The sequence below is a fragment of the Cyprinus carpio genome, chromosome B23, assembly GCF_018340385.1.
Source record: "Cyprinus carpio isolate SPL01 chromosome B23, ASM1834038v1, whole genome shotgun sequence".
Classification (NCBI taxonomy): Eukaryota; Metazoa; Chordata; class Actinopteri; order Cypriniformes; family Cyprinidae; genus Cyprinus; species Cyprinus carpio.
In genome coordinates this window covers 8,932,896-8,954,358 of record NC_056619.1, presented here as the reverse complement: position 1 = coordinate 8,954,358, position 21,463 = coordinate 8,932,896, and the positions used below count along the sequence as shown (strand labels likewise).

At 35.3% G+C, this 21,463-nt stretch overlaps 1 protein-coding gene across 7 annotated transcripts in view; it reads left to right on the top strand.

Moving 5' to 3' along the window:
- LOC109048242 (neural cell adhesion molecule L1-like protein) overlaps positions 1–21,463 on the top strand; it is a 53,911-nt gene that overhangs the window by 16,976 nt on the left and 15,472 nt on the right. For 5 of the 7 annotated variants that reach the window (XM_042750357.1, XM_042750352.1, XM_042750351.1 and 2 more), the window contains exons 1-18: positions 260–401; positions 6,640–6,822; positions 7,012–7,120; positions 7,617–7,807; positions 8,106–8,228; positions 9,516–9,686; positions 12,616–12,642; positions 13,018–13,117; positions 13,225–13,406; positions 13,999–14,133; positions 14,984–15,124; positions 15,626–15,737; positions 17,544–17,710; positions 17,786–17,945; positions 19,448–19,572; positions 20,111–20,212; positions 20,497–20,694; positions 20,997–21,067. In XM_042750357.1, coding sequence (XP_042606291.1) covers positions 332–401; positions 6,640–6,822; positions 7,012–7,120; positions 7,617–7,807; positions 8,106–8,228; positions 9,516–9,686; positions 12,616–12,642; positions 13,018–13,117; positions 13,225–13,406; positions 13,999–14,133; positions 14,984–15,124; positions 15,626–15,737; positions 17,544–17,710; positions 17,786–17,945; positions 19,448–19,572; positions 20,111–20,212; positions 20,497–20,694; positions 20,997–21,067 — 2,367 coding nt within the window. In that variant the 5' untranslated portion in view covers positions 260–331. Of the gene's footprint in view, positions 1–259; positions 402–2,787; positions 3,189–6,639; positions 6,823–7,011; positions 7,121–7,616; positions 7,808–8,105; positions 8,229–9,515; positions 9,687–12,615; positions 12,643–13,017; positions 13,118–13,224; positions 13,407–13,998; positions 14,134–14,983; positions 15,125–15,625; positions 15,738–17,543; positions 17,711–17,785; positions 17,946–19,447; positions 19,573–20,110; positions 20,213–20,496; positions 20,695–20,996; positions 21,068–21,463 lie in introns of those variants that run through there. The other 2 variants (XM_042750355.1, XM_042750354.1) reach the window with 2 other exon arrangements.

The window sequence follows — 21,463 nt, the reverse complement described above, 5'->3', positions numbered from 1 at the left end:
TAACTCCATTATAAGATGAGGAAAGACATTAATGTCTTTGTATAAGATCACATTGGTCATGTCAGACTGAATTAAATGGACTTGTAGTCCAGATGCTTCCCTATTATGTAAGCCACTATAGCATATCGTGATTCAGTGGTATTCTTTTGAAATGGGTTTACAAGAAACAGGATAGGTAGCCACACGCTTCCCATTGACTTGCCATGTCTCTGTGTTTGTTTAGCCCTGGAGTCACCTCCCTTCTTCTGGTATTACTGGTTCTAGCTTTCTGTGAGCTGTCAGAGGTTTGTTATAATGCACATGAGTGTTTGTGCTCCAGCGAGTGGAGTTCATGCTTGTTTGGTCTGACTGTATTGGTGCAGGTCAGAGGGACAATAGTGAGAGAACAAGGATATCTGAAGGTAATTGTATCTGTCTGTTTTGCATCTTATGCATTTTGTGGAACTGTTATTTTACTGTATTTTACTGCTTACTATACAGAAAGTGTATTTTTTGGTGTAATTTCTTCCTTTATGATGAGCATGCTATAAAACTTATGGTATGACAGTGGAAATTTGGAATTTTGGTAGCAAACAAGAACATGCCGATTATATTAATGAGGAAAGAATGGAAAAACTATAAACTTAAAAAATACTTGGAAGCTGACATAAAAGTCATTTGCATGTTTAAACATGAAAATCACATGATTCATGCACATACACACATGTGTGCGTTTCAACACTGTTCTGTCTCCGAAGAAATGCTGTTAAATTTTGAGCTGCATGATTCGTGACTGATCTGCTTTGACATTTGATGACAGTACCTGTAAGGTCTGATATTTAGTTTTGATTTGTTTGCATTTGTGTGCATTCAGTAGCCTACAAGTATTTTAATATGTAAGGCATATAATAACATGATCCACCAATGGATTCACATCTGGAAAATGTTAGAGTATTATATACTCTGTTAGAGTATTATATATATGTGAATATGTATGTATGTATGTATGTATATATATATATATATATATATATATATATATATATATATATATCTATATATCTATATATATATATACACATACATGCATACATACATTGCATCACAGGAATAAATTACATTTTTAAAATATATTAAAATACAAAACAGTTATTTTAAATTGTAACAATATTTCACATTCTTACAGTTTTTACTGTGTTTTTGATCAAATAAATGCAGCCTTGGTGAGCAAACTTTAAAAAACTGACCCCGGCTTTTGAACAGTAGTGTACATTTTTAATTGTAGCTTGTTCATATACTGTATATTAGAGAGACATAGAAAGAAAGGAAATGGAAGAGAGAGAGAGAGTGGGAATTTGTGTATGAGTTGTGACTTGTTCAAAAGCCTCAAATTTTTCACATGCGAAACCAGCCAACACAAAACACCACAACATGACGAATCTCACAAAATTGGTTTCATATGTGACAGGTGTCCTAATGTAACTCTAACACTACGGTTGTAAGACTTACAGTACATACAGGTCATCTGTGGGCCGACATACATGCTTCTAATTACAGGTGCTTTTATGTTGTGGCATCTAGCGTGAATGAATGTTACTGTCTCAGGGCTTATTAGTTGTCTTTTTAGGCCACTTGCATTGTCTTTACTTCCTCTGTGGTATTTTTAAAGGTTTGTTAGTGATGTCTAAATATTTGAATGATGTTGTAAAACCTCCGGTGTAATGACAAAAAGTTATGTTTGTGGTAACGTGGATCATGATGAATTAATGAGTGTTTGCTCCAGACAAAGGTCAAAATGCAGCTGTCACAGCAGGCTGTGTTTTGTTTGCAGTGACACTGGCATGTTATGGACATGCTGAAGTTGACAAATCTTTGGAATTCAGGGGCAGTGTCTTGGTAAAATATAGGCTTTCTGGCCACTTAATGAGAGACATGGCTTAATTTAGGAACGTATGACTCATTATTTAATGATCTTGAGCATCTGCTCATTATTAAGTAATGTCAGTGATGCATAAACAAAGTAACTGTCAATTTTGTATCTAAAACATTTGTATCCATTATAACCTTTTTGTTTATAGAACTGTTGTATAAAAGCAATACCAGACAATCGTTTCCCCTCCTTGTTACTCAAACAGCTTATGTTAGCAATGCTAGTTGTAAAGTGCATTTCTTTATAATGTTTACATTGCGGTGTACACATTATATGCAAAAAGTATAGAACTTTGTGTCCACTGTCTATATTTGCTTGCTTTGTGTGTATATGTCTCAGGCTGGAATCATGTGTTGTTGCTTTATGTATTGTATGTTCAGCTGTACAGAGACATACTGTAAAGTCAGTGTGTCCCTCACTCTGTTATTAAGGCTTTGTTTGTACTTTCTACATGCCATATGGTGGTAGAAAGCATTAAGTACAATAGGCAGGTCGAGCAGACCACAAAATGACACAAAGCACTAAAACAATCATTAATATACTCCACCAGTTAATTATCAAATTGAGCATAAACATATAAATTGCCTTGTGTGATTGTGATTTCAACACAAGCTGTGTTTTATCAACAAGCAGTTGTGTGTTGTGTCTCGGCACAATCGGCGTGCATCCTCCGACCCTATAAGACAGCATTACGGAATTAAGACAATAGTCTTCATTATACTAAGAGGATTTTCACTGTTGACACACTGCATGCTACTATCACTTATCAAAGCAGTTTCCTACTTGACTGCTCATCAAACCACACTTTTCTGTTTACAGATGATTATAGGAGGATAAAATGATTTCAAGGTTTGTTTTTCAGTCACATAGCTCAGTGGCAAAGTCTCTCCAGACTGCTGTGTTTTCATGTCAAGGTTGTTCTGATGAGTTGAGTTGTATAGGCAGGAATTCCAGCACTTTCCGGACTATTCTTTAATGGTTTGTGAATAGCTCGGCGGATCAGGCTTTATTTGAATCTTTTCAAAGGTTTAGGGAGCCTCCTATCCCGGTGAGAGGCTTTGCCGACATATGTCTCCTCACTGGATCCCCTTTAGTGCTTTGCTGGAGTGCTGGGGCATGTTTTCAGACTCTCTCTCTCTCTTTCTCTCTCTGTCTCTCTCTCTGTAGGAATTTGAAGAGCATGCTGAGAGTTTGGATGCTCAGTCTGAATGCTGTTTAATACTATCACTGCCACCTCTGGGAATAACTGTCTTGACTGCATGTGTGTGAGTGTGTACTTGTAAGTAAGCAGAGTTTCCTTGTTCTGTTTAGTTGTGTAACGGTTAGAGTTTGTGGTGACAGTGAAGCAAATGAGAAAGGTGTACCTGTAAGCCTCGGCAGTTTTCTCTGATGTTAGTCTGTGGTATCTTTCTGTATTCATCCTCTAGGATTAATGGATGAGATATGCAGTCATGTGCTTCAGTGAGTTTGTCTTCCTCTGGCTCATTGTTTGATTAACTTGTTGTTTTTAATTTGTTCATATGAAATAGATCTGTAAATAATTACAGTATGATCTGAAGTGGAAGTATTTGGTTCAGTTATGTGGTTGCAGTTTATAAATGTGACATTTGTTAGCCAGAATTAAAGATCTCAGTGGTATTGTGTTTGTGAATGGTGTCAGAAGTTTACTCTATGTTGTTATGAGAAGCATCAGACTATTGTGAGGATCTGCAATCTTTAGGATACAGATTCAATTGAGGCTCTTTAAATATATTGAGTATATTTTATGATATTTTATTATTTTTTCAGAAGATTGATATATCACATTTTGTGTGCAAAAAGAAACTGTAAAATAAGTTTGTTTTGATTAAATTATGTAAATATAAAGGCACCTTGCAGAGGCAAATACTTTTAATTATAGCAATACATAGGCCTAATTTTCAGCAACACTAAAGTATATACACTACCATTCAACACTACTGTTCATTTGACATTTTGTTCATCTAAAAATATAATGGTTTCCACCAAAATATTAAGCAGCACAACTGTTTTCGATCTTGATAATAATAAGAAATGTTTCCTGAGCAGCGTAATATTAGAATGATTTCTGAAGGATTGTGTGACACTGAAGACTGGAGTAATGATGCAGGAAATTCAGCTTTGCCATCATGGTATAAATTACAATTAAAATATATAACAAAATTAAATAAAAAAATTGTAGTATTGCTGTATTTTCGATCATATTAATGTACCCTTGATTAGCATGAGGGACTTCTCTCAAAAGTAAAAATCTTTCCAACCTTTTGCATGGTAGTGTACTTATTCAAAATAACTATATGAGGAAATAGTGCACTAATATAATCCTGTTTGCCATTTCATAACCTTAAGGATTTTATAAAACATCATGTACAATACACATCTTGGAGCTATTTTATTAATTTTGCAAATGAGTCTCCATGTTCTGCATCTTTATCATCTACATTCAAATTGTATTAATTACTGTATATGTTTTTGTTATCTGTCAATTTATACATATTCTGAAATAATTTTAGAGGAATTTTTATTACTGCATAGTAATCTATTACAGCATTTTATAAATATTCAACTGATCTTATAAGGGCCATTCACACAAAACCTAGTCCTAGTCTCTCTTCATTTTTTGTTTGCTTGTTTTTCTATGTAAACATGCACCAGATAAATGACTTTGACTATCATTCTCATTCATCTCGATATCAAACATTACCGTTTTATATAGTTTCACTTGCCCGTTTTACATTTTTTCAACAGAACCACTATTATTCTTAAGACACATTTTCCTCTTCTGCAAAATCTCAGCATCTCAGGGCATCACTGTTGTCAGTGCAGTTAGTGTGCTGTTTCCTCAAGTGCATCCAGGTGTTTTGATTGCTCTTCGTGAGACAGGAGAAGACTTATACACCCAGCCTCCAAATTATGAGCCAGGGGCGAGAGTGAGACAGTCTGTCACCTCTGGCCACTCCGGGATGATGAAAGTTAATCTGAGGTTGATGCTCGTAATTTGTGGAGACGGCTTGACTCTTTGCAGCTTGTGAGTGTAAACGATTATGTGTGGAATTAGCCTGCAGCATGAACGTGCTCACGGTTCATCAGCCTTCATGGAGGCGTGAAGGCATACAACGCACACGAGTCGGAGAAATAAACAACGTCAAATTCTTTTCTCAGCTGATGGCTTTTATTTTAGCCTTGCAACCTTTGTGTCTTGACTTTGCACATGCTAAATGTTTTTCTGAAGCTTTTTTCTTTTTTTTTCTTATTTTGAAGCTGCACATACTTTCTGACTTTTTTACATGCTGCAGACTTTCTACCATATTTTCCATACACCTTGATTACGTAAGACTATGAATAAATTACATCTAGCTATTTTCTGGGATTTTCATTGTTGATGATGATAAGTAGGCAGTATTTTGTTGAGTTTGTGTTTGAGCTCGTACCTTGGCTGGTTTAGGCATGTCATGGACAGCTGACACCCAGAGCTTTTCATATTCTTTATATTCTGCATAATTGCTGGTTAACACCAGTAAGATAACTTTAAAGCCTGATATTTGCAACCTTGAATGGATTTTCAGGGGAATTTTTTCCATTATAAAGGTATTTTTCTAAACTTTTTATCATTTTTTTTTCAATCAATTCAATTTTAGTAATAAAGCATTATAGAGCTATTACAAATCAAATGAAATTAGTATCAGCTTAATGAATTTTTGCACTGCCAAAGTGGCATAGAGGTTGCATCTGAATTGTTTTTTTGGGTACACTGGCAGACTGTCTAATGCGTTAATGCATTTACACTGCAATCAATTGCATAACATGCTATAAGAATAATGTTTTAAAAATAACATTTTTAATATGTATATGTGAAATGCTAAAAAATGAAATTGTGTTTTAAACATGAAAAGAAAACGGACAGTAGCTAGCAGCAAGTAACTGTCTTGAGTAAGTCAGTCAGTCAAGAGTGAGTCACTTAGTCATTAATTTAGCCGATTCGTTCAATAGGCTGATTCATTTAGAAATGAAGCAAATGACTGTCTGCACCATATGACATTTCATAACCTGAACTAACCTCATCCTGTCCTAAAAAGGTCAAATTTTCTGATATTTTAGGAACTTGTTGATGCTAATGAGTAATGAGGGTCTGAATGGGTCCTTTTGAGATGATTTCCTGCTTATGTTTTTTCTAAGTTTGTGCTTTTTTTTTTTTTTTTTTTGCATCACATTACTTGATTTTGCATGATTTTGCAGACAAATTCATTTAAATATTAATAAATAACAGTGACTAACAGTGAAACAGTTTTGTTAAAAATAAATTCTATAAAAAAAATGGCTTTATGTATCCCCAAAATATATCAAAATCAGTTTTAATGCAGAAAAAATTCATCATAGATAAGGTGTACTCAAGTCACTTTATGTATGAATTGCAAGTTTAATGTATTTAATAGCTAGGGGGAAAATAGTGTCATGTCATTGACCCAGTTCCTATATTTTATTGCAGACTGCGTTGATGATTTGCATCAATATAATCTTGCTTTTGCCTGAGTTAAACATGTTTTAAAAGCATCTCACCTGCTATAAATCCAAAATGTTGTAAAACACCTAAGACTACCGGTTCAACGCAAACAGCACTTCAAATCCCCTCTCAGTTTTTCTCTAAAATGATTTATTACAATTTGTTCTCTGTTCTTACTCTTGTACTCTTTTTTTATTTTTTGTCTCTTAAGATCTTTTCCTTGGAGGAGTCAGTGAAGAGCTCTTGCTAAAAGAACAACTTTGTGAGGGTGTTTTCTGCTTTTCCTTCACTTGTCCTTATCTGCTGGCTGGGATGAGGGGGCTTAGGAGCCTTATTGTCGGGCTCCTGTCGGCCTTCTTCTCCACTGCCTTTGGTCTTTATTTCCCTCCTCACGGTAAGTACCAGGACACTTAAATTGCTCTCAGGTGTTTGTTCTTATCAATGCAACTTCAACTTGAGGCTATGATCATTATACAACAGTATTACATGGTAATATCCAGTAAACACTTCCAGAAACAAGCATCCTCTTTAGCACAGATGACCATCTCAACAGCTCTTTTATCCTGTGATATGTTTCCTGTAGTGGAGCAGCTGCCGACCATCACCGCTCAGACCTCAGGCTCTTTCATTGCCTTGCCATTTGATGAGAACTTCCTGTTCAAGTGTGAAGCCAAAGGCAACCCAAGACCTACGTGAGTGAGATGTCTGGCACTTAAGGATGTCAGAAAAACTTAAGAAATATCCAAATGAAATTGCCTTTAATGGGCTGAAAGAAGCTTAGCCATTTCTTTGTGCAACATGTGAAAATTCAAAATGAAAATATGCTTTTTTCCTGTCACTGTAAATATTCATTTTTCCTTCTCTGAAGAGTAAAACAGACATTGCAGATCACATGAATTTATGTATAAATAAAGTATATTAAATTATTTTTTGGTTTAAGATTCCAACTTTTTATTACAGTATATATTTATTTTTTCTCCTTTTTTTTATTTGATAAGTGTCAGTAAGTAAGAAAAGTAGAAGACAAATAACATATACACTAACTCTTGAAAATAGTTAAATATAGTTTTTGTACGGGCATTGATGGTTCCATGAAGAACCTAGAACATCTATTAATTTTTTTTTTTTTTTTTTTTTTTTATGTGTGCATGCCTAATAAGTGCCTGTTGTGTGTTTGTAATTGAACAGATACCGCTGGACAAAAGATGGAATGGATTTTGACCCGCATAAAGACCCTCGCGTCATTAAAGAAGAAAGTAGTGGTACCTTTATGATACCCAACACTAAAGGGAAAGTGAAATACCAGGGAAAATACAGATGTTATGCTTCAAACAAGCTCGGAACTGCAATATCAGAGGAATCAGAATTTATCGTGCCTGGTAAATCACAGTTCATATATCCGTTGTTACACGTTATCTCGGCTGCTGATCATGAAATGAATGTACAGTAGCAGAATTCTAGAAATTCTTGTGTTTCCTCAGATCTGTTCCAAGAAATTTGCATATTCCATGTAACCTCTTAAGCACATCCAACGTGATGCTGCTCAACTGGTTTTTAATCTTGATAATGTCTTACTGACAGTTTCACTGGTAGGCTATCTGTCTTGTGCTTTAATAAGAAAGTGACTGCTATGAATTTAAAGGAGTTTATTTGTAATGTTTTTGTGCTCGCTCACAGTGGTACCCAAGTTTCCCAAGGAGAAGACAGAGCCAGTGGTGGTCACAGAAGGCGATTCGGTGGTTTTGGAGTGTGACCCGCCACAAGGAACGCCACCTTGGCAGATGTACTGGATGACCAATGGTAGTTCAAGACACTTTAAATCCATTTACTGCACATAACATTTGCCAATGCCAAGCAGATCATTTTAATGCTGTGGATTTCTTTTTAGTTTGAATATCACTCTTTCAGATCTGGGTTATTATTGTTAACCAAAACTAAAATTAAAACCATAAAAAAGTTACTGAAACATACAACAAAATTAACAAAACTACAAAACTAAAAATAACACTGCTTCTGATTTCCTCGGCTGTTACAGCAAACGTTGTTGTTTGTGATATATCCGTCATCTCCTTGTTTTTGGCTAAACGGGTAAACAGATGCATGCATATATTACAACCAGCTGTATATACAGTAACTATCTTTTCTGGCGCCAGACTGGAGTTCTACCGCCTCTGCTAATAACAGGCTTTCGATAATAAATGTTACATGTCGCAATTTATATAGAATGCTGGGAATATGTGACATTTGAAGAATTTGATTCTTTCTTTCAAGCCAGTAAAACAATAAATCAGTCAACCTCAAACGCTCACACCTGACAACAGAACAAAACTTCAAAAGTAAACAAAATGCCATTAAAACCAAACATTACAATTTATTTGAAATGCCATGATACGCATATAGGCCCAATAATAAAAGTGAGAATTTTGTTTTTTTTTTAATTGAATTTGGAATATATTATTATTAATGGCATAATTCACCCAAAAATGAAAATTCTATCATCATTTACTCACTTATGTTGTTCCAAATAAATAAATATAAACTTCCTTAAAAGAAGATTATTTTCATGAAAAGAAAAGAAATATTAGATTTCAGAGTAATCTAATGAAATATAATCAGGTTTGGGTTTAGTGAGGGTAGGACAAATAAACTTGAATTATCAGTTTGAATTAATTTTTTAACCCCCATTGGCAAATATATTTTTTCCTTATTATAAGCATGAACCTCTCTAAATTTCATTAACCTTCTGTAAAGGAAAGACTTACTGTATGTAAATTTTCTTTTCAAGTAAATGTACCTTGTTTTAGTTATTTATCTTGGAAAGCAAGAAGACAGTTGATTAAAAAAGCAATGAGGGTTATTATTGTACATGTCTTCACTTCTTGAGCTGAAGAGGCGGCTTAATCGCGTTGAGCCACCTACACTTCTTGAGAAAAACATGAATCCCTGAGCATTCAAAGCTCTACCCATGATGCCTGTTATCTGCTGTGCAGTCTGTCAGATGGGACTGTTTCTGGGCGGTTTGGATGGTTGCCCTCTCCGATGTCCTGTTGCTCATGTTAATCTAACCCTCCTCTCTGTATTGTTCAGATCTTCGACACATTGAGCAGAATGAGAGGGTGTCCATGGGCCTCAATGGGAATCTGTACTTCTCTAATACACTGGTGACAGATAGCCACGATGACTACTGCTGTTTTGCCTCCTTTTCCAGGATACGCACAATCGTTCAGAAACCCCCCATGGCCCTGAGGGTCAAGCCAAGTATGTGGCAAGAATCTCATAAACATGATAGCATATAAAGCAAATGAAACAGAATTTTTTTTTTTTTTTTTTTTTTTTTTTGCACTAACCTTCAAAGGTTTGGGGTCGGTAATATCTTTCAGTGTTTTTGAATTAGTCTCTTATGCTTACCAAGGCTTTATTTATTTGATCAAAAATACAGTAATAACTGTAATATTATGAAATATTAAAATAATTTAAAATAACTGTTTTCTATTGAAATATATTTAAACAAGTAATTTATTCCTGTGATCAAAGCTGAATGTTCAGTATCATTGCTCCAGTCTTCAGTGTCACATGATCCTTCAGAAATCATTCTGATATGATCATTTGATGCTCAAGAAACATTTATTATTATCAATGCTGAAAACAGTTGTGCTGCTTAATATTTCTGTGGAAAGATATTTCTGGATTTAAAAGAGCAGCATTCATACAGCATCATAAAAATTATTTACTATCACTTTTGATCAATTTATTGCATCCTTTCTAAATAAAAGTATTCATTTCTTAAAACAATCTTACTGACCCCAAACAGTGCAAAATTAATTGTAGTCTGTAGTTTGTGTGTGTGTATACATATTTTCACAACTAACCTACTAATCATCATATCAGTGAAGACCTGTTATGCTGGTTTTGGATGACCTAGGACACATTCTTGCTCTCATGAACAGCTGGACAAAAGCTCAGCAGAATATGGCAAGATTGTTTTTAAAAGTATTTTCAGCTTGACACAATGTCATGAAAATGCATCTCTTTAATACTGAAAAAAAAAAACTGTGAGATGCACAAAAATGGCTAAACAAAGTATACATAGTTTAACAATTTTTCTAATTTTTTTTTTTTTTTTTGTAATTGTGTAAATATATTGCTGAACGTATTAGATGACTTTCTAAAAGCAATGCTCAAACGGCTGTAGTGGCGATTCATTGAAGTGGATGTAATTTATAGATGTGATCTGGTTTTAGTGTATTGTCAGCGTTCTAATAATTTAACAGTAAATATCTTTAATGTAATCCTCTTTAAAGTCAACATGTCATTAAAATGGACTCTGTTTACTTTCTTAAACATTCCTGGTCTGGAACATTGTGATTAACCGTTTCATGTTATTTAAAAAAAATTAAATAAAGTATTTTTATCCTTAGTACAGTTACATAATATATATCTATATATATATATATGATATAATATATATATATATATATATATAGTATATATATATATATATATATATATATATATATATATATATATATATGTATATATATATATGTGTGTGTGTGTGTGTGTGTGTGTGTTCAGATGCAAAAGCCTCTAGGTGCTGTCTATAATTTTCTTCTAAAATTAGCATTTTTTACATGTTCCTATGATTATGTTCAGATTTTTCACTTTAAAAGCAATGAAAAGAACCTATTCATCACCATTAATGTGAAATTACTGAACCTATAGGAGCCTGATAAAAATGCTAATTTTAAAAGAAAATTACAAACTGTTCATTTTGTATCTGAACTCTTCATATACAGTATAAAAACTCTAAAAAATGCTGGGTTAAAAACAACCCAACTTGGGTTATTTGGCAACCCAGCGCTGGGTAAATATTGGAGAGAACACATTAAATGTTTCTACCCAAAATGCTGGGTTGTTTATTTATGTCAACTTTTGTTTAAAAATCATTATATTGCTGTCTGAAAAAAAAAAAAATCACACACAAAATTACTAGAGGCAACAGCAAGAAGATAAACATTTATAATTAAGCATGACACATGGACAAAATACAAGACAAATTGAATTTATTTGGGTGAATACAACATAGTTTACAATATTAAATACATTTAAACTTATTTAACAAGCATTTTAGAAATAAAATTAAAACATTTAAAGGTATCATTTTAATTGAAATGTATTTAACCGTTCTCTGTACATTCATCACCAATTCTTGTGCTGGTGTGTCGCCGAAATCTGAGCCGGTGAAGGGCTGCTGTTCGCGGGGGAACAGCGAAATTTAGACCGCGACCTTGCGTTTCACTCGTAGCTGAAAGATGAATTCAACTCAGTTCTATAACTAATAAAGTCAGTTTATGTAATGTGAGTAAAAAAAAAAAAAAAGTGAAGTGACGTGACATACAGCCAAGTATGGTGACCCGTACTCAGAATTGGTGCTCTGCATGTAACCCATCCAAAGTGCACACACACAGCAGTGAACACACACACACACACCGTGAACACACACCCGGAGCAGTGGGCAGCCATTTATGCTGCGGCGCCCGGAGAGCAGTTGGGGGTTTGGGTGCCTTGCTCAAGGGCACCTCAGTCGTGGTATTGCCACCCCGAGACTCGAACCCACAACCTTAGGGTTAGGAGTCAAACTCTCTAACCATTAGGCCACGACTTCCCCAATGCAAGCAAAAGGTGTCTCTATCATGACTGCTGCTGACGCAACTGACTGACATGTTGTCCTTGTATGTTGCATTGCTTAAACCAATATAATTTACAGCACAGAAATGACTTTATAAATACAATTCAATGTATACAAACCTTTATTTAGCTGAAGAAGTGCACCAAATTGGCGGCGGCAGTGCTGAGAACTGCTGTCTCGGACGCAAAAATCCTGTGCTCTGACTGTAACTCAGCAGCTGGGTTGTTTCATTAGAGACGGGCTCAACCCAGCAGTTAGGTAGAAAAAAGAACAACCCAGCATTAAGGATGACCCAGCAAATTAGTTACAGAAAAACTGGATAAAAATATTAAAAAGGACCTAATAAAATCACCCAACAGGCGGAACCCAGCAGTTTTAGAGTGTGTGTGTGTGTGTGTGTGTGTGTGCATGTACTATGTATGCACTGTATATATGATATTTATTACTATTTAAATGTGCTGAAAATTCAAACCATTTTCTTTCTTTTTTTATATCCAGGCCAGGGGGATGATGACATCACTGGTGGTGAGTCAGATGGCAAAGAGTAACATATCTTGTAAAATAACTAAAAACCTTGATTTATACTTTTTTTTTTTGGCTTTTGTTACAATGATTATTATCTAAGGGCTTTTCTTCAAAAAATAAATAAATAAATAAAATTTAAGATAAAGCTTTGTTGGGTTTCAGCACTTGCTAGTTTGTCAGCTATTTCTGGGGTTCAGACTGTGAGATTTTCGGTTTGAGCTGTGTTATAAGAATTATATAAGAATCATTAAAATGTGACAAAATAACTTCTTACTGTCACTTTACAAAATTGTGTGCTATAATGGCCTGTTCTCTGAGTATTTATCTTAAATTTTTATTCAGACTTTGGTCCATTCTTGTTCATTCCCCCTTCAGTTCAGAAGAGAAAGCCGAACATTTTGGTGCCCTCCAGTCATTCAACGACATACCTAAAAAAAGGAGAAGAGCTGGAGCTGGAGTGTATCGCAGAAGGACTGTGAGTTCACTTCTCTATGGCCATGTTGGGTTCACAAATGCTACACGGTGGCGAAGCATTTCCACTGACAGAGAGAGTGACAGTGGTTTGTTTTGGTCTTTTCTCAGGCCTACACCGGTGGTAGAATGGATCAAGATGTTGGACAGCTTACCGAAGCGTACACAAATCAAGAACTATGGAAAGCTTCTGACTATACCAAACCTCACAGATCAGGATGAAGGGAAATACATGTGCAAAGCCAAGAATGATCTTGGTGAAGCTGTGCATCATTTTCACGTTATTGTGGAGGGTATGCAAACATTTACAAAGTCTTAAGCCTGAATTTTATTTGGGTATTTGACGATTCCCATTTATTCTAGTTAGTCAATTAGTTTGACAAGAATAATTGGTAACACTTCAAGGTTGCATTTGTTAACATTATTTACACATACTACTAACAATGAAACAATATAATTAATTTCAGCATTTACTAATGATTATTAAAATCAAAAGTTGTACATCAGTATTATTTAATGACCTGAGATAACATTGGCTAACAAAAAACAATTGTATTGTATAATAACTAACATTACAACAAATTATAAATACAGTGACAAACATGTTGCTCACTGTTAGATAATTATGGTATAGTTAATGCATTAATTAAAGTTTCTTAACTGAACTACTTTTATATATAGCATATTTATAATTCTCACTAGCATGCATTTTTCTAGCATATTGGTTGTTTGTTAGCACTTACAAAGCACAAATGAATGCCTTATTCTGCATGACCATATTTTACACAATTTTAAGTCATGTCACTTAAAAACACAGGGGGGCAGTATTGCCCTAGTTAGGAAGTTGCTTTAATCCATATTCAGTTCATATGTTGTGTGTCTCAGAGCCACCCAGCTGGCAGGAGGAGCCAGTGAAGAGTCAGTTAGCAGAGATTGGATCTGACATCCACATCAAGTGTTCTGCTAAAGGAAAACCACAACCCACAATCACCTGGAAGAGGAATGGCCAGCCTCTTGATGGTGTGTTAAACCCCTTCCACTCTCACTCTTATCATGCCCATTTGACTGAATTTGTCGGCTCAAAGCCACTGCCAAATGTACAATCACAGTCTGTTGTTCCTTTCTGTTATACTTTGTAAACAGCAGTGAATATGTGGCCACCTCTTTATTTATGCACAATTTACATGCTCTGGTAAAATTATATATCAGCAACAGATGAAAAAAGTCAATGATGTATCTTCTAAATATGTATCTCAAAAGTTCATTGCATTCTATAATGATGTGAAATATTACAATATACTGTAGACAACACTAGCTGTATTTCTCAGAGTGGGTTTATTTTTAAAAGTCAATTTGTGTTTAGATTGATAATTTATAGTCTTAGCTGTTGAACATTTCCACAGTTATTGCCCCTCAAAAAAAAAAAAAAATTCTTACATTTCTGTGGTTTCCCTTGAACAGTAAGATTTTATTTAAATTAAATCAGCAAGGATGCATTAAATTGATCAAAAGTGACAATAAAACATTTATATTGGTACAAAAGATTTCTATTTCAAATGTTTCACTGATAATATTAAGAAATGTCTCTCAAGCAGCACATCATCATATTAGAATGATTTCTGAAGAATCAAGACTGGAGTAATGATGCTGAAAATACAGCTTTGCATCACAGGAATAAACTACATTTCAAAATATATTCAAATAGAAAAGAGTTGTTTTAAATTGCAAAAATATTTCACAATATTACTGTATTTTGGATCAACTGACCCCAAACTTTTGACCGGTAGTGTACTGTATAAGCCCATGTGACAACCAACCCCAGCCTCTCCTAAACACTTTGGGTGCCAATTCAAGTTTGTTTTCTCCCCAGATTTTCCTTCTACCAATTACAAAATGCTCGATGACAGAATAATCATCCTCAGAGCAGAGCAGAAAGACACTGCAGTGTACCAGTGTGAGGCCTCCAACAAGCACGGGACCCTGCTTGTCAACACTAACGTGCTTGTCATGAGTGAGTACTTCACTTACCTGTGTAAACTGGAAGATTGAAGATAGAAGATGAATATCATATTGTGATTTTCAGAGCACAGTAATACTGATGCACAACCCACCTAATTTACATGTATCAATTAATCATAGCACCAGAAGAGAGGCTTGTGGTCCTCATTGAAGTTTTCTTGCCTTTGATTATGATATGATGCTCTTGCTGACATGTAATGGCTTAAGGGTTTCAACAGCTGTTGCTTCATAATTGACGTAGAAGAAAAACATGAAACGTGTGCATGAGTGTGTGTGTGTGTATGACCTACTTCGGTCACTGTTTCCTGTTTGTAGCTGGCAGAAGAAGAGAGCTCTTTTATATGCTAATAGCTTTTTTACAGTTTAATTGTGATTTCAGGAGTGTGCCTCGGTTTCAAACTAAAGCGCAGAAAGTGAGCCACATGGCGCGCTGGCTGTTTGATGTTTGTCTGTGTGCACGGATGTTTTGACTAATGGTCTGGCTTTCTCACAGATCATCCCCCTTTGATTCTGACGCCGAATTATCTGGAGTACGCGACCATGTTAGACAAGAGTGTGATTATGGACTGCAAAGTCTTTAGTTCACCACCTGCCACCATTAACTGGTGAGTTTGCTAACAAGTGTTGTGATTTTAACACCGTGTCATAACCAGACGCAACATTATAAGTCACAAGTGAAGTGTCTCTTTTCTGTTAATCAGAGTTTTGGTCTCCGCTACAAGTAACGAGCGACACTATATTTTGTCAGTCGCTTGGTTGCTTTATTTGTAGGCCTACACACTGAAATCTCTGATTCATGTATATTAAACATTAAACTTGGACAATGAGAGACTGATTGTAAAATAAGTCAGAGATTATAAGCAAATGAAAGGTAAACGATTAAAAGCAAGCTGTCTGAAATAGTCATGAAAAATACAAGATACTGAATGTAGTTTTACGCTCTTTGCCCAGTGTGTTGTGCATGTGAAACAGAGATAACGCCTCTAATTGGCTGTTTTGTGCTTGGTTGTGTTGCGTCATGCACCATTTTCACGTTCAGTTTCTTGTCACAGGAGTCTTGTCACATCACGCCTGGTTAGGACACGGTGTATGAGTGTTAATTGTGTGTTAATTTATGTAACCTATCCATCCATCCATCCAAAATAAAAATAGGCTTATATTTAAGATTTATGTGTTTTAATTGCATATAAAATTTCCATTCCATTTTAACTTAAGCTAATAAACATATTGTCATGCATATCTGCCAGTTATATATAAATGAAATAAACTGTGTTTTAAATGCACAGTAACCAGGTTTATTCATTTATCATTGACAAATCATGAATAAAAATGTACATGTAAACTAAGTACATAAATGTAAACTGAGTCTTGCTTGTTCCACAGCTAACCATATTTAAACCATGGTCATGTTTAAAAGTAAATAAATTAATACATTATTTAATAAATGTAATTCATTTCAAAGGTTTTCACACTTATAGTTTTCACATAGATTAATGATGATTCTAAGGAATTATAATAACTATTTTTTGAAAATATGAATATTTGAACAACAATAATAATAATAATAATAATAAACTTTGCCATGATTTATTGTTTGAGGGATGGGTGTAAAACAATTGGAAGAATGTGGGATAAGGCATGAGAAACATCTACCAAAATCTATAGGAGGGGCTAGTGTTTTTATGACTTAATAATAGTGATTATCACAGAATGTACAAAATATTTCAAATAATATGTACAGAATGATTACCATGATTTTTCATATCCAATCTGTTTCAATAATTGTAATTATTTTTATATAATTGCCTATAATTTTTTTTTTAATAAATATATATTTTTTATAAATTGCTATATAATTGCTGGCCTAAATTGGTCTTCACTGCAAAACAAAACAAAAAATAAAATTTGTGTTGTCTGTATTATTGTCCAGTAAATCTAGCTAAACACCCTTAAAATATATTTCATAAATTACATTTTAATCAATATTTTATTAGAAGTATGCTAAATGATTCTGACAGGGTATTACTGTAGCTGGTCTTCAGATTATTGGTGAATGGTAGTTGTTGGGCACAGAGTGCCTGATAACAGCAGTACAGAGTACACTAGGGTCAAGTGAATGAAGTGAAGGAAAAGGGACAAAACATTGAGAAAAGACACTGCAAGAACTATAGGCCTTTTTAAATGTCTGTTCTCTCCAGGGGATCTTCCTTTTGCACTCGTATTTATACTCTTTTCTTCTTTGAAAAGTTGCCTTTCAAAAACCGAAACCAAAAAAAAAAAAAATAATAAAATAAACTAGGCTACATTGATTCGGTTTTATCAACAGAGCATCTGTAGTCATTTCAGTAAAGGCCCTTCCCATGGGCCTCTATTTCAGAAGAACTCTGAAGGGTTCAATGTTTGTTTTGTAGGAGAAGAGAAGACCCAGAGGGCTCTCTAGATGGAGAGAGATATTCTCTCCTGAAGAATGGCTCCCTGCAGATTCACAAAGTCGAGATGGAAGATATGGGCCAGTACAAATGTTTGGCAAACAACTCCGAAGGCACCATGAGCCTCACCACTGAACTTTTCATTAAAGGTTAGCCACCTTCCTCAATCAAAAAGCTTTCTGCTTCCTGCTTATTACTGAAACCAAAGCGTCTTCTGTTGATAGATTCAACGAGGATCGTCAAACCTCCTCAAGACATGAAGGTCAAAAGAGGATCAATAGCAGAGCTGGAGTGCCAGGTGGAGTGCGATCCCACCCTCAGAAGAGAGCTGGAGATCTTGTGGATGAAAGATGGGATGAATATCCTTTCAAACTTCTCTGAAGGGTGTGTGACCTGTTTTCCCTAAGTAGTAGGATGAGATAGATTGTCCCTAATGGTTCAACTTTGAATTCATTGAAGCCATTTAAGTAAATCCTTGTTTTAGAAAGGTTGTGCTGTCAAAACAGGAAGGATTAGCGCGAGCTATGACATTTTTGAAGTACATAGTTTTACCAGTGCTGGAATCATGGGTTAAGTACTTACAGTACACTTTGTAGTAATGTAACAGAGCCGAGCTAGATGTAATTGTAAGCTTTTATCATTAATAGTAAGCTCTTTAGGGGGCGAAATGTCTCTCTTGAAAATCAAAAGGTACTCCAGCTAATGAGCAGGAGCTTTAACCTCGTTTCTATTGGCTGGAGCATGATGCCCAACAGGATCTTTTGTGTAAATGCAGTGCGTTTTGTTGTTGTGACTGTTAGTTATTTGCTTCCAGACAAATTATGTTTGCATCTCTACCTCAGGTCACCAATTAGCAGACCACGATTCAGTTCTGTGCTGCAGATTAGTTCCAGTCGAACCACAAATCATTTTTTATTAATTAAAAAAACTGGAGATAAACACTTAGTGAACATAAAAGAGATGTGCATTGACTGTCATGACAACATTTAACGCAGCTCGTATTTGGCATTTCAAACACAATAAAAGCCACAGATCCGCCTGTGACGATGTGTCTATACTGTCCTGCGACAAACTAGATCACTTCCATTATAATCAATGGAGCTGTCTGCACTATAAGTGGCGGCTTCATTCGACGGATGCCTGGTTTCTATTTTTGTAAGGCTGCATAGCGACTTCAACCACTTTATTTTTCCGGTCTGCCTAGAAATTTTGGAATTGATTGCTTTGAATTTTGCTTTGAAGTTCATCTGTGATTCATAGTCAATAAGACTTATAAAATATCAGGTCATTTGACATTTTATGATGAAAATCATGTGGTGCGACTCCCACAGAACCTACTGATTATTTGTTAATTAATCATTCATAATATTTATTAAAAAAAATACTGATTACATTGAAAACACTGATTGTACACTCACATTCAGGGTGTAAGGAAAATATTTTAATAATTTATACTTCAATTAATACTTTATTACATCACATTTTATAGGCATTCCGTTTAAATATAGTTGAAAATGGTGTAAACATTTTTAGAACCACGTTAAAGATGAAGAATACATTTCTAAGAACTTGGCACATATTATTCAACTTTTTTTCTTCATCCTGGACACTCTTATTTGTCAATGACTCATTGTTTCTTGCCTTGTTTTACCATTGACTATTGCTGCCAACATAGAAAGTTACAATAAATATTCCTGGAATGCACATTGCTTGTTTCATTCAAGATCTAAACCAATGTAAGATTCTTTGAAACTACTACATGAACAAAGTATTTGTGAGTCCGATGTCTCATTTAGGAATTCATGAATTTTAATTTGACAACATTTTGTCAATCAACTACCAACTAACAGTTATTTTATATTGTACCTATTTTGGGTTATTTGCAGATATTTCACAGATGATGGAATTCTCCAGATTGTCAATGTGAGCCACAGTGATCAAGGGAATTACACCTGTGTTGTTCGAACATCACTGGACCAAGATACAGCTTCTGCATTCATAACTGTGTTAGGTACGATTGAATCACCTTTTGAGCCAAGAATGAATATCATCTAGATTGTGTTATGTTTAGATATTACTTTAATACCACAATAATAGACCTGCTTGGAAAACATATTCAAATAATAGTGTAGCAATCTCAATGATGCAACAAGTTGGGCTGCAAAAAAAACTTTGTGATCATTATTGCACCAGGTATTTCTTTACTAATTCTCTTTTGAATTGTCTTAAAGGAATAGTTCATGCAAAACTGTGAAAATGTTGTCATCATTTACTCACCCTCAAGTTGTTCCAAGTTTCTTTCTTATGTTGAACACAAAATAAGATATTTTGAAGAATTTTAAAGAACGAACAGTTGTTGGTTCCCATTGACTTCCATAGCAAAGAAAGAAAGAAATACTATACTAAGTCAATGGGGACCATCAACTGTTTGATTACCAGCATTCTTCAAAAAAATCTTCTTTCATGTTCAACATGTTGTGTGAACTATCCCTTTGAAAAGTTATAATATAAGGCTAGTTTAAAGTGTTTGTGTTCTAAATGTGACACAGATGTCCCAGATCCACCAGTTCAACTGAAACTCACTGATCTCAAAGACCGCAGTGTGAGGCTCCAATGGGTGGCTGCCAGCGATCATAACAGTCCCATAACAGGTAAAACTCCTCCTACAAATGTATTGTACTGTCAGGGTTACAGAACAAATGCAAAACGCTTCCATTAGCGTTCCCTTCATATGTAATGGTACCCATTTTCAGTGCTTCTGAAGCTGGCTTTTGCTTTAAGCAGATTCCTCTGAAGTCATTTTCATGGACGTTGCTCGTACTAAAACATTGCTCTACAATATTTCAAGAGGGCTCCCACTGGGGCCAAACCACAGTGTATTGAGAGTGTGCGCTCTGCATATTCAATGACCGCTGTGCTCTGTTCCTATGACTAGAGTTCATCATCCAGTATGAAGAGAACCACTGGGAGCCAGAGAAGTGGAAGGAGATTCTACGAGTCGCAGGCAGCCAGTTCTCTGCCCCCTTGACGCTCTACGGCCATATTAACTACCAGTTCAGAGTCATCGCTGTTAATGCCATTGGGAGAAGCCGTCCCAGCATGCCCTCCGAAAGATATAAGACACCTCCCTGTGGTAGGGATACCTGTGATCCTTGAAGACTTGCTTTCGTAACGTGTTACCATCCAATGTTTAGTCTGTCCTTGGTTCACCTTGGACTTTTTTGAAGCGTGCCTTTGTGGGGATTTACCCTGAGATAATTATACAGATGTCTGTAAAAGCTCCATAAATTTTAATGCTCTTTTAAGCAAGCGCTGCCTCAGACTATCAATGAATGCATGCTCATCATTATGTGTTATACACATTGGCAATGTTAGAGGGCAATGGTATTATTGACTGAGACAGATGTTAAATAATTCATATTCACATTTGTACAGCTCCCGACAGGAACCCAGAAAACATTAAGATTGAGGGTCACCTGCCACATCAGATGGACATCAGCTGGGAGGTAATAAAATGCACATAGCATTGTCAAACAACCTTAATGCATATGTATATACGCATGGCTTAGAAGCAAAAAAAGGCAAATACTCTCACGCAAGGAGGCTTGGGAACTAAGAGCTCCTGGAGCTCCTATGAAGTCTGGTGTCTTGTAGTTTTAAAGCAGTAACAACTAAATTTGCACTGGCAGTCAAGTATATGAGCAAATCTCCTTTCATGAGCCAATTTATGCTCTATTTATGAGTCAAAATTCCTTCAGATTGCAAGTCTGAAAGAAAGCCAAGCGAAGCAGCCCAGAAACTAGGTTCCCATGCCAGATTTCACAAACCCATCAGCAAATGTCTCTCAAACTCTTCCATTCTTTCCAAATGCTCACTAATGTTTGCTGTGCCCTGACCCACTT